The sequence below is a fragment of the Lycorma delicatula genome, chromosome 1 (assembly GCF_047948215.1).
Source record: "Lycorma delicatula isolate Av1 chromosome 1, ASM4794821v1, whole genome shotgun sequence".
NCBI classification, from domain to species: Eukaryota; Metazoa; Arthropoda; class Insecta; order Hemiptera; family Fulgoridae; genus Lycorma; species Lycorma delicatula.
In genome coordinates, this window is record NC_134455.1 from 116,590,728 (window position 1) to 116,603,894 (window position 13,167).

The 13,167-nt window shown below is 28.9% G+C and overlaps 1 protein-coding gene across 3 annotated transcripts in view; it reads right to left on the reverse strand.

Moving 5' to 3' along the window:
- Positions 1 to 13,167, reverse strand: part of EloA (transcription elongation factor elongin A) — a 126,707-nt gene that overhangs the window by 36,259 nt on the left and 77,281 nt on the right. For all 3 annotated transcript variants that reach the window (XM_075359735.1, XM_075359744.1, XM_075359726.1), the window contains exons 6-8: positions 11,192 to 11,391; positions 4,890 to 5,036; positions 294 to 441 (exon numbers count right to left, since the gene is read on the reverse strand). In XM_075359735.1, coding sequence (XP_075215850.1) covers positions 294 to 441; positions 4,890 to 5,036; positions 11,192 to 11,391 — 495 coding nt within the window. The remainder of the gene's footprint in view (positions 1 to 293; positions 442 to 4,889; positions 5,037 to 11,191; positions 11,392 to 13,167) is intronic.

Below are 13,167 nucleotides of genomic sequence, written 5' to 3' on the forward strand. Positions count from 1 at the left end.
TCAACATTATTATCACTAGTAATATTTTATAACTGAAAATGGTTTTTACAAGATCTCTACCATAACTCTTTTAAATAAAATAATAATTTCTTTTAATTTTGGAGGTGGTATTCAAAGTAAAATATACTGAAGTATGGTACAATCTGTTTTACGATAATAGTAATATTTATCAGAGATGTGAGAAAATGAATGTTGTTGAGGAATTCATAGATGCTGTGACTATGCAAAGCCAAGGATAAATTACCAGTTTTTGCATAAACTAATTATTAACTGATTTAAGCCTTAATACTTACAAACTGAGGAACTTTGATGTACAGAACGAGAACTAGAAGAGGCAGGAGGTAGAGGTACAACAGTTTTTGTAGGTGGTCCAGCAACAGCACCAACCACTGCTTTTGCCATAATATCTTGCTTTGCCACTGATGATGTTCCATATTTTGCCTAGAGAAAAAAACCTTACATTGAACACAACAGCATAAATCAAGGAATTCCCAAGTACTCAGATTATGAGCTAATTAGCCTAATTTTTCTCTTCAATTTCCTTATATGATCATAATCATCCACTGTGAGTAATCAACACAAGTAATTAACTAACTACCTATTTGTACATGATTTTATATTTTACATTATAGCCATAATTATCATTAAAAATTATTCTCACATCCCTATTTAGTTACACAAGATAGAATATCATATTTTATTTCATCCTTAATTAATAAATTTCAATAGTAATTTACAAATTATGAGGTTATAAACACTTCATATCTTGTTAAAGACTTTTTATAAATATTTAATAATGTGAAAAATACTCAGAAGCACTGAATTGGAAAAACTTAATTTTATCATGTAATAATGCTGTTCATAATTATTAATGATTACAATTGCTATGTTAATGACCTATCTATGATAACATATCATGAAAACAAGTCCAAAAATGATGCTAACTGTGAGATGATTTATTACAGACACAGATATACATTCATATTATAGGCAACAGTCTAGTTCTGCTATAGGAATATTTAAAAAATAATTAGGGCTAACTGAACAGAAATCAATATTTACTGATTACTAAACCACATGTTATGAATGATCATTGTCGAAATAAAAATTCACAAGTATAACAAGAAAGTCAATTAAATCACCATCATCTAACACTGATATATTTTATTCTTGCTTGTCATACTAAATAACAGACCTTAAGTTGATAAATATGGTAAACTTAAGTTACCATTTAATGGTAACTGAAGTTTAATGTTTATTTAGCTGTTATTTAATATTTTATGCATTTTTGTTTCATTACCTTTTAATATTTTTAACACTTTAAATATTTGTAGGTGTGCTTTAGGGTAGTCCTTATTTTTAGCGGGTGAAAATTTTTCCTAGATTTATGTTAGTTGCACCTCTATAAATTATAACAATGAGTGAAAAAATAACCTGTGCAAAACTTCACAATGATTGAAAAAAGGAACCCGTGCTGCATTCGGATTGAAATTTAGAAATTTTAAGGATTTAACAATATCTTCTCATTATACATACGTACACCAACTGCAAAAGTTTAAGTGAATATTTTACAGTGAAATTATAACTTCTCAGATTAACAACAATTATATTTGTGTGTGGGTTTCAAAATTATAATTTTCAATTTATCGTTAACTTTACTGTAGAATGCATTATCAGAATGCGTGGCACCATTACATTATTTAAAATAAAAACTCTCAAATGTAGAAAAACACTTTTATTTATTACAAATACAATACATATAATTTAACAAGGAAATTTCATATGTATGCATATACTCTATAAAATGAAAATACAACAAAGAATATATAAAATTAACAAACTTAGTTTTCTATTGAATCAGATTTAGTTGCAGTAGGATAACATTTCCAATACTCCTCCAGTACTTGAAGGATGAATTGTTTACTATTTTCTTCTTTGGTGAGTAAATTATTGTACTCTGTTATAACTGTGACCCCTAGCTCTGCAACATCGTTTACAATTTTCAAGTTTTTTACCATCTTCAATCCTGTTATGTATGATGATTCATTCTCCTAGGTTAAAAATTTTTTTTAGGAAAGCAACTGGGATTTCAAATCTGACAAAAAAGTTCTTACTTTCTTTTGAAATAAAAGTTTCCAACCCAAATTCAACATGATTTTCAATATTCTGTGTTGGAATCACAAATCTTCTTCTACACTAGTTCTTTAGATTTTTTACCATATATCTTTTTGTTTCTTTACATATTGGTTGATCAAAAAAAGACAATACTGCTAAAAGACAAGTGCCTGTAAATTTCCATAAATCCAATACTACTTATTTTCATATAATTTAAAAAAAATTCAAAACCTTGTTGCAGTTCTACTTCAGGGATTGGTGCATTGAACCATGGTTGAATATACACATTAGCAATAAATATACATAAATCTTTGATAACTAGCATATCGTCAGTACCTAACATATATTGTTTATGAAAATTATACATTTTTAATATACAAATTGCTTTAGCCATCCATCTAGATGGGTGTAAAACATGCAGAATGAATTTCCTTCAGGCCGAGTTTTACCTAGAAAGATGATCCATGAGTTCTAAAAATTCTTTATAATCATCTCTTCAATATTTCTCTTCTAGATTTTTCAGGTAGAAGTTTAATATTAATTTTACACCATGCAGTTTCTCATTTCATAACGGTAAATACTTAATTGAAAATTTGTTTGATCTATTTTATGCCAAGCCTTTTGAAAACCTTTGAAAATGATAATTTCTTGACTTGAAGGTTTTCCTATTTTTCTTTAAAAACAGATTTGAAAACAATTTCATATATATGACAAGGAAAATATAGTAGATCCCACTCAATCATCTGTTATATAATCATCTGTTCTTTTAAGATACAAGCTCCATGGAATTATTCCATATTACTTGCTGTTATATTGCAGCAAAGGGCTTCCAATTCATTCTTCCAGTAAGTTAAATGCAGCTGACACTTGTTCTCTTCCACTATTTGTTATATTTTAGGAACTCCTAAAAGCTTTTCACTTTAGTTATACGTAATTAAATAGGTAATCTGCCTTTTTATATTTTTCCATCCCAATGAACAGCTATAAACTTTGGTAGATTCTGTTGGAAAGCTTCTCATAATTTCATAGCTCTTTCAGCTTGCAAACAAAGGTGACTTCGTTTGCAAGCGATACCTAAAGCAATACCTAACTGAAGAACGATTAATCACTAAATCATGAATCTATGTTCTAATGCTTCAGCAAAAGCAATAATACGTACTGCATCACAATCGGTAACTTTACAGTGTCCAAAGTTGCTATGAGTTTCATATCAATAATCTCTTTCTTCCCTCATCTTCTACGGTTTACTTGGACCAGGATCTTCATTACTGGCATCAAAATCACCCATCATAGAACCTTCTTACCTGCTGTTTCCTTTGTTTCTTGAGACCGTTGCATAGAAAGTTCTTCTTTTTGTTGTCTTTTTTTGTTAAACTTATGTCCACACTGATCATTGATCTCAGTCTTACTTTTTCCTTTGATTTAGAAAAAATCTTCTTCTATTTTCATAAGCTCTAATGCAGCCTTGTGGCTGATATAAAAATGATCATTTAATGATTCCACAAAATCTTTTTCTTTGTCTATGCAGTTCATTTACGGGTTTTCAAGATTATTGCAGCATTCGCCAATGTTGATAAAAAGATATTAATTTTTCATTACTATCATATATAACTTTTTTCAGAATTATGCCTGCTCCCAAAATACTTTAACTTCGTTTATGACGATGGCAGCACTTGATTGAAGCTCAATTTAATTTTACACAAATTATAAAATAAAATACATAAAACTTGCCTGTTACTGGGAAGTTTTGTCTCAATGATTTGACTTTTGTCATGTTCCACAAGCAAAAGTTGATTCACTTCTAAGCTCCATTTTTCTAAATTTTTTAATACTTTGATGCAATTTTGTGATACAAACATACAGAAATATCAGTCACTAATGTGGCAATACACTTGTTAGTGCTACCAAAAGAAATGGGATTCTTTGTGATTTTTAAAGGACAAGTAAGAGTTGGAAAGGCTCATTGAGTTGGCGTTTTAGTTTTTATAGCCCCTTTCCATTGCCCTATATTATGACTCAAGATGTTACATTGTATACTAGATTTTATCATTACTAATATTGAAACGCATACAAGAATGATGTCATGATTATTGTCAGAAGTTACAATTTCTTTGTAAAATATTCACTAATATTTTTGCAGGAAGCATATATATCTATAAGGAGTAGATAACATGATATTGTTGAAATTTCTAAATTTCAACTTGAATGCAGCATGTTACCTTTGTCCAATCATCCTGAAGTTTTACACAAATTATTTTTTCAGACACTGTTATAATTTATACAGATGCAACCAACAAAAAGACAAAAAATAAGGACTTCCCTAGTGTACTTACACTGAAAAGAACAAGACATTATTCTAAGACTTGACAAAGTAAACCTCTCTTAGTCTGTTTAAGCTTTGTAATAACCATCAGAAGTAAAAGAGAGTTTAAATCAGTCTTCACACTGATGACTAAAAAGACATTTATATGTATATGCATGCACACAAGCATAAGCACGCATACGCAGATACATATACACGAAGAAATTAAGATAATTCAATAGAACAAAGTAAAATGGATTATGTACGTACTTAATTAATATTCTTAACATTCTTAATTAAGTACAATATGTTTGTTAACGATTAAAAATAGCACAACAAATTTAATATTATTCTAAAATAATATACACCATTTACTATTTATTTCATACACTAATACTAACAATAACTTTTTTTAACTATTAACATGCACTGCACTTAATTGTAAAAAGTGTAGACTGTGCTTTCAGCTTACCTGTTTTCTTATTATACCTCTAGGAGGCTTTACAACAGAATCCACATAAGCTAATTGTGTTTTTCTTACTGGTGTACTTTGCTTTATTGTCTCTTTAATATTTGCAGTTAAAGCTTTGAATTTTTCTTTACGCTCATCTAGACAACGCTAAACACAAAAATACATTATCTTAATAATAAAACAGTTTCTTGAAACATTAAATATGTAACATTACAAAAAATATTACATTACTATATGTAACTTTCAACTGTTAGAAATAAAAGATTACAATTTTTATATTATATTACAAAACAAAGTAAATACAAAACATTAATAATGAGTTTTCAATCTCAGAGATAGTAATTAATTAGTTCTTTATTCTAATCTGAAAAATTGTTTTACAGTGCAATCTTTAAAAATATAACTAATTGGTTAAATTAGAATTAAATGTGTCATGGATTTCTATATTCTAAGACTAGATGACAAATAATGGCGATTTTAATTCTTTAGTAATACAAACTGTCATTAGATTGTTATGGCAGATTGGCCTCCAAGTCTAGGATTCATCTAGTTCAAAAATAGTTCCTGATAACATACAACAGTATCTTATCACATGATTCCTAATTATCCACCCAGTTATCCAGTCAAGATAAATTAACATTAACAACATGACATTTATTCAAATTTTATTTGTTGTCATTTTGATACTTTATTTGAACAAACAGTAGATTATATCACTGATTTAGAAAAAAAAATTGTACATTTCTGGTGGAATATATTGTACAATACTTCGTTGTAGATTAGTTTACAACTTTGAGAAACTTTTCCATCAGCTCCAAACTGCTTAATATGTTAATACCTCACAATAACTGTTAATACTTCTATTAATTTATATACTATTAATTTATGTAATGACTTACTACAAACTGCTTTTCAGATGTTTAGTTTGTGATATTTACTGTTATTGAACATGCATGTTACCTCGTGATCAGAATACTTTTCTTTCTAAACATTTATACAATGAGGGTGTAGGATCATCCAACTTCAAAAATACAAGCTGTCATTTTTTGCAAGGGTGAGGTATTCTGCCCAGGAATCAGGTATACAAAACCTATCATGAAATGGAATTGTACTTCAGTGAACTACTGTTTTGGAAGTGAAATGCTAAATTGTGCAAGGAAAAACAGGGATGCATGTGGGGAACTGATTAGAAGATTTGCATGTTCCATTTGTCATGGTCATATGTTTTATTTACTGTTGTGTAAAGAGCATAATTCTATTGATTTTTGAGACTGCCAGTTGAATATATGAAAGGGAAATATGTAATATATATATGGCCTACTGGCCACAGGAATACATATTTGTACAAAATAGAATCATACTACATCATAAAAATAGGTGATGAAGTGAAAATTTGCGATCCCAGATTGGTTTTCAAAATCAACAAAGTCCATTCACTTTCAGAAAATCAAATGCAGGCAGGGTAGAGTGAACTTTCAAAGGAATATGTAAAGAAAAATATAAACTGTTTATTACGAATGTCACTAACCGGTTGACTACCGGTTAGAACCTCGGTTAGATACCTTACTTAAAACTGTCAAAGAGAGGATGATGAAAGAGGATTCTACAATTTTTCTGATACAATCACTCAAAATTTCTTACATCAACAATTTTTAAGGCTAGTTAATACAATGCTAATTCATTGCCTATACTATTTCGTTTATTTTCAGAACTATTTTTGAAAAATCTGACATGAATATAAAAAACGAAAGCTATATTTTTTGAAAAAGGTTGAGTTATATAATGGAAGACAATAAACAGATCAGATCAAGACATTTAATTTTAAACAGGCCTAACATTTTATTTAATCTTAATAAATGGCTGGAAGCTGAAATTTACTGCCTAGTTGCTGTTAAGTTATTTATAAGTCTTCCTAAAGTCCATTTACATATTTATTTTATTATATTTCTTTAGTAATACGTATACAGTATAATACGGATAAAGCTAAACGAGTTGCTGCTAATAAATAAACAAAAAAAAACAGAAGAAATGTAAAAGCTGAGGAACCAATACCTTTTTTTCATCAGTGACAACTGAGAGTCAACCCCACTTCTTTAATTATCATGAATGTTTGTTCAACCAAAACTGAATATAAGAATACACTGATATGAGATTAGATAACTATTGTTATCAAATGTGAACTAAGGCTGTTTGTAATCAATAAATATATAAAATTTTTTCTTTGAAAAATTCTTTTTCTTTAATTCACATAACCTAAAAAATTCTAATACAATGTACTGACAAAAAAAAAACTTCAACTCATCTATGGGATGTAATATTATTAAAGAAACTTATTAGAGTACATCACAGCAACTTCCTCTAACATTTTGTACTCAATGGATGCCTAAGCTTCTTTCTGACCAAGACACAAAAAAGAGGATGGGGGTTAGCACTAACCTTCCTTCACAGTTACCATAATGATAAGAATGAATTCCTTGACTACATCATAACAGGAGATGAGACATTAATTAAATCTGTAACCAGGAAACAAAGGCTCAATTAATTCAGTAGAGGCACACCAGTTCTTGAAACCCATAAAGCCGTCAAATACTTCTTCAAAAAAGCTGATGGCATGGAGTTTTTGATATTGTAAAGGTGTGATTTTGGTTGATTTTATGGAAAGAGGCACGACAATTAATGCACAAAACTTACAGTGAGATGTTGAAGAAATTGAGAAGGGCCATACAAAATACATGGCACATCAAATGGCACGCCAAGGCATAATTTTTCTTCATGACAACGTTCATCTGTATACTGCAGTACACACTCGCCAAATCAACAGTTTCAAATAGAGTTGTTTAACCATCCTCCATACAGCGGCTGTATGGAGGATGATCACTGATTTGCTTCCAGTGATTATTACCTTTTCCCAAAAATGAAGAAATGGTTATTGACACAGTGTTTTGAAAATGACAAGGAGTTGAAAAACTGTTACTACCTGGCTTAATTCACAAGCGGTAGAGTGTAATGATGAGGATATTCAAAAAATTGTTTACAGATATGACAAGTGCCTTAATTTGGATGGCAATTTTGTAGAAAAATAGCTAAAAGATGTATATATAATAATTTTTTTTTTTTTAATAACGAATTGGAAGTTACTTTACAAATAACCTCCATACATATATGTACATATAGGTGGGCCCTTTACGCCAATATCAGGATAGGTGCAGCTTATCGTCTTATGGATTTGAAATGTCTATGTGTGTCTTATCATGTTCAAACCACATCTGCATGCACCTCCATGTCCAGTTGTTCAATTGCAATAGCGTATCAAGGGTGATCATGTCAAATGTCGATTGAACAGTGTCTTGGAGCTGGTTGTTGACATATCTGCATTTTTGGGTCTTTTCATTTACAAAACCCTAGATTCCATCATCAGGTGTGGTGAAGTCAGGACTTCTTGGAGCCAGTAACTCTTCTGAAGCACATCTGATCCAGCAATTCAGATTGAGGTGTCTGTGGACATTCAAAGGAAAATGCGCTGGAGCATCGTCTCGCTGAAACATAATGATGTCAGTGATCCCTTTTGCCATTAATTTTGGAAGCAACCACTCTTCAATGATTCTCAGATAACTGTGCCATCAAAACAATAAGTACCAAGGAAATGTTGAGCTGTCATCCCAGCCCAAATCAAAACATGAGGCAGATGGTATTTGATTACCTCAATAACGTGAGGATTGTCTTTTGCCCAGAAAAAACTTTTGGTTATGAGAGCTTCGATAAATCGCACACTTGTCTGAGAACATAATGTTCTTTTTATCATTTGCTCTTGGAAAGCATTCAAGCAATAACTCATACACATGAACACGTCAATCAAGTCTCTAATTGTGACTGGAGAAAAACAATTAACTTTCAAGTCCTTTCGCATATGGTCTCACATTGTCAATCTTGGAATGCCTAACCTCTGCAGAAAATTTACACGTTGATTTCATCGATGCCTCCATAGCAGCATACATATCTGTTCGAGTGCTTGGGGCCTCCTGCTGCGTGGGACATCAAGAACACTTCCCGTTGCAAAAGCCTTCTTTTCCTCCCATATCGGTAATGTTTCCTGTGATAGTGACAATTTCCCAAAACGCACAAAGAAGTAGTTTATAATGTTCTCCAATTTTTTATCAGTGTGTGGACATTCATGGTTCCACACAAAGCTAGCAAGCACTCTTCGACAGTGAATGCACTTGTATCTGCCATCGTTCCACACTCGATTACAACTAAGATCATCCCACCATGAATGAACACACCAAACCATCTCCACCACGGCTCATCCTCCCTCACATTTTTCATTTCCAGCAGCAGTGAGTGTGTAAGAGGCTTTCTGCCAAGATAATAAATACATATATATATATTATATATTCAAAGTGATCCACCCAAGTACAGAAAATAAAATAAAATGACACCTTATTTTTTCATATGATTCCTACAAAAGTACTTTCGTGTTAACCTGTATCTTCAGTTGTAGATATTTTTTGTAAAATACTTTGTATAAAATTACATATTAAAAATATATGCAAATTCTGCTGTCCATAATGAAATCAAAATAGATTCCAAATAGAATTTTGTATATATTTCAAGTAGAATTTTATGATCAAATAAAATTAATAGGGTAAGTTTAACTTATATAATTACTATGGTTTGGTGGTTTACATTTCATATAACATTAAATATAAATTAATTTATTTAAATTAAACTTTTTGTAATCCATATTTCCTCTGTATATAATTTTAGCTAATCATGTAATATTTTTTTCAGCCACTCCACAAGGTACATGATTCTTACATTTAATTTTTTTTGCTCATTATAGTGCTTTCAAGTATAAGCCCATCTTCAGTAATGCTACAATTTTTCTTCTTTCTTTACATTTACACACTAAAATAAATCTTGTGCATAAAATTTTATTATGGGTTAGATACGCACATGATCTTTTAGTTATATATAAACCAAGTATAAATAACGAACAAGAAATAATTTTAAATAAATTAAATTCTTATCATGAAACATTAAAATTTACATATGAAATAGAACACCACAGGAAAATAAAATATTTAGATGTAAATTTTAAACAAAATAAATGAAAACAATCAGATAATAACTGGAGCATATAAAAAACCTACCTCAAATGAAATTATTATAAATAAAAATTCCAACCATCCTTGGTTTCAAAAAATTAAAATTTTTTAAAATATGATAAACAGAGCAATAAAATACACAAATGATAAACAAGAATTGTATGAAATAAATAATATAACGAATATTATTCCAAATACTTTAATAAAATAAACATTACTACATTAAAACCCATAAATTAAAATGAAAACAACGTAAATATTTATATAAATTACTCCTACACAAATAAAGTTATAGAAAACTTAATTAATGCATATAATGATAATAAATATAAACCTGATAACCATATAATAAAACATTTAAAATATTATAATAAAATAGTAAAAAATAAATACAATTCTTCTGGTATTTATAAAATAAAATGCAATAATTGTGAAAAAATATATACTGAAAAAACAAGTAGGTCTTTTAAAGATAGATTTAATGAACATTTCAGATAATTTAAAAATAAAAAAAATAAGTTTCTAAAATGTAGCAGACCATTTAATTGACAACCATAATATATCTACTCTGGAAAACAATTTAGAAATAATTGAAAAAGTAAATATTGAACACGTAAATAATAATAAAAAATTAGAAATTTTAGAAAAATTTTTATATAAATAAACATAAATTCTGCCTTATGAATCTGCAGACAGAATTTGATTCTTATCAATATAATTTAAGTAGGTAATACATTGATAATAATTTTAATAAATTAAATAATCAGTGCATTACTATATTAAGAAACAGATAACATGTTATAAGAAAAATTTTAAATCTTTAGTTTTAAATTAAAAAAAAAAAATATTGACTGAACAAATATTTGCTCTATAGATTTTAATATATTAGATTTTATTTTAATGTGTAAACGTAAAGAAAGAAGAAAAATTTTAAAGAAAACATTACTGAAGATGCTTCTGCCTTAAAGTGCTATAATGAGCAAAAAAAAGTAAAGGTAAGAATGTTCTTTAATCCTGTACTTTGTGGAGTGGCTGAAAAAAAAAATTATATTATATGTTTAGCTAAATATAAATATATAAAACTGAGTCTCCTTGTTTTGGAAATTTGTTAAAAATAAAATTTCTATCGGTCATTAACCTTTCTTTTTTAAATTTTAACAATTGTTATGGGAAAAATTAACAAACATTTTTACTAACCATATATAAATCTCGCCAGCTTTCCATTTCTCCTCTCTGTTTTCCTCTAAAATCTTTCTTACAATGGAATTCCCAATGAACATCTGTGTCATCAAGTAAGTATGGATTATAATACTCGAGCTTACTTAACTGTTCAGGAGTTAAACGTTCAAATATTGGTTTCAATATATAATAAGGAATTCCTCCAGTATATTCCAATGCTGTAAAAATAATGAAAAAAATTAGTAATACAGATTCTAATAAAATTAAGTCAAGTTCAAAAAAAATCACTCTCTATACAGCAAGAAAAATAGTAACTGAATAGCTTAAACTGGCCAATAAACTGTTAAGTAATTTAAGAATCTTGATGTCATAAACATTGTAGGCTATTTGTAAAGTAGATTTCAAAAAGAAAATGATTATATTGATATTTTCCTTCATAAAACTCTTCAAAATGTTCCTTTATTCATTGAAAAGAAAAAAATACCCTGATGGATTGACATGACTTTGATGTTATTAATAAAAAAAATGAGATGATGTAATTTTACAGCAGAAAACTTTGCTTTTTGGTCTTATACTCATCTATAAAACCAAAAACATAGCAAGGTTTTTTAATTAAAATAAAATTACAGATCTGCTTCAATGCCTTGAATTTTATCATCACTTTTTTCTTATCTATTAAGTACGAATGTGGTCATATGATCACTCTCATTATGAAGAAATAATTGATTAGTAATAAAGATATTTATTTTTACATGTACCTAAAAAGCCAGGTATCTAAATAAGGGTGTAGAAGCAATAGGTGTAAGGGCCAGGTAGCAGAAAGTGGAGGGGACAACCACAGGATGTTGCTGTACAACATACTATATACGTTTCTTGTTTAAATCAGTTTGTTCAGCCACGTGTAATTTTGTAATTTTATAATTATTTTATTGTGATTTACATTGTTCTCGGGAATTACTGACATAAAATGTGAATTTATTTAGCCATAAATTACAACGCATATAGAAAATATATAATAATACATTAAATAATAATATAATAAAATATGATATTCAACGTCTCTCTTTCTTTCGTTTGATGTAAGTTCAATGATCTAAGATTCAAATTATTGCATTAATATGAAAAGTAAATTACAAAAAGCAAAGTTATTAGAATTTCTTTTGTACAATATATTACATTAACTTTTAATACATATCCCTAAGAATTGTTTCTTTTTATTTTAGGTTTTTTTTATAGAAAATGGAGGAAACAACAAGCAGCGAAAATAATGATGCAAATCTTGGTAGTATCATTTGTGATAAAACTGGAACAAGTTCAGGATGAAATACAGACTTAGGAGATATAATAAAAATAACCAAAGGAATATAAACTTTGAGAGCTGTTTCAAGTCAATGTCAAGATGGATTGGTGAAATGTTTACAAACTGAGTTTGTTATGACTATAGAATATGCAGGCAGAAATATATTGGTAAGAAATATATCAAGATGCACAAAAATAAGGAAAATGAAAATTCTGCAGTCTCCACCAAGAAAACAACTGCCATCTAATATTTTGACAAATATCGATCAGAAAAATAACTGTTTCATTTGCGGTGTTGAAGCTAATGAGACAAAAGAGAGAAAAAAAGAGCTGACGAAAACAAATTACATATGTTGATAATAAAAATTTGAAATACACATTACTTAGTTTTGTAGCCCTATGAAAACATGATTCCTGATAGAGAAATTCTCAAAAGAACTTCTGGGATAATTAATCTACTACAGTCTTGGAGCAAAATACCACAACTGATTTTTATCGATCTTTAAAAAATCTTGCAAAAGCTCAAATGTTGAGAAGAAGATTTATCCCCGTACTTAGATGGTAGATATAGCTATGGAACAAATATATAAATATATTGAAGAAAACTATGATTGATTTTCCTTGCAAGTGTTAAAAATATAGTCACAACAGAAGACATACTGATGATAAAACAATTAAAACATATTTTAACATCC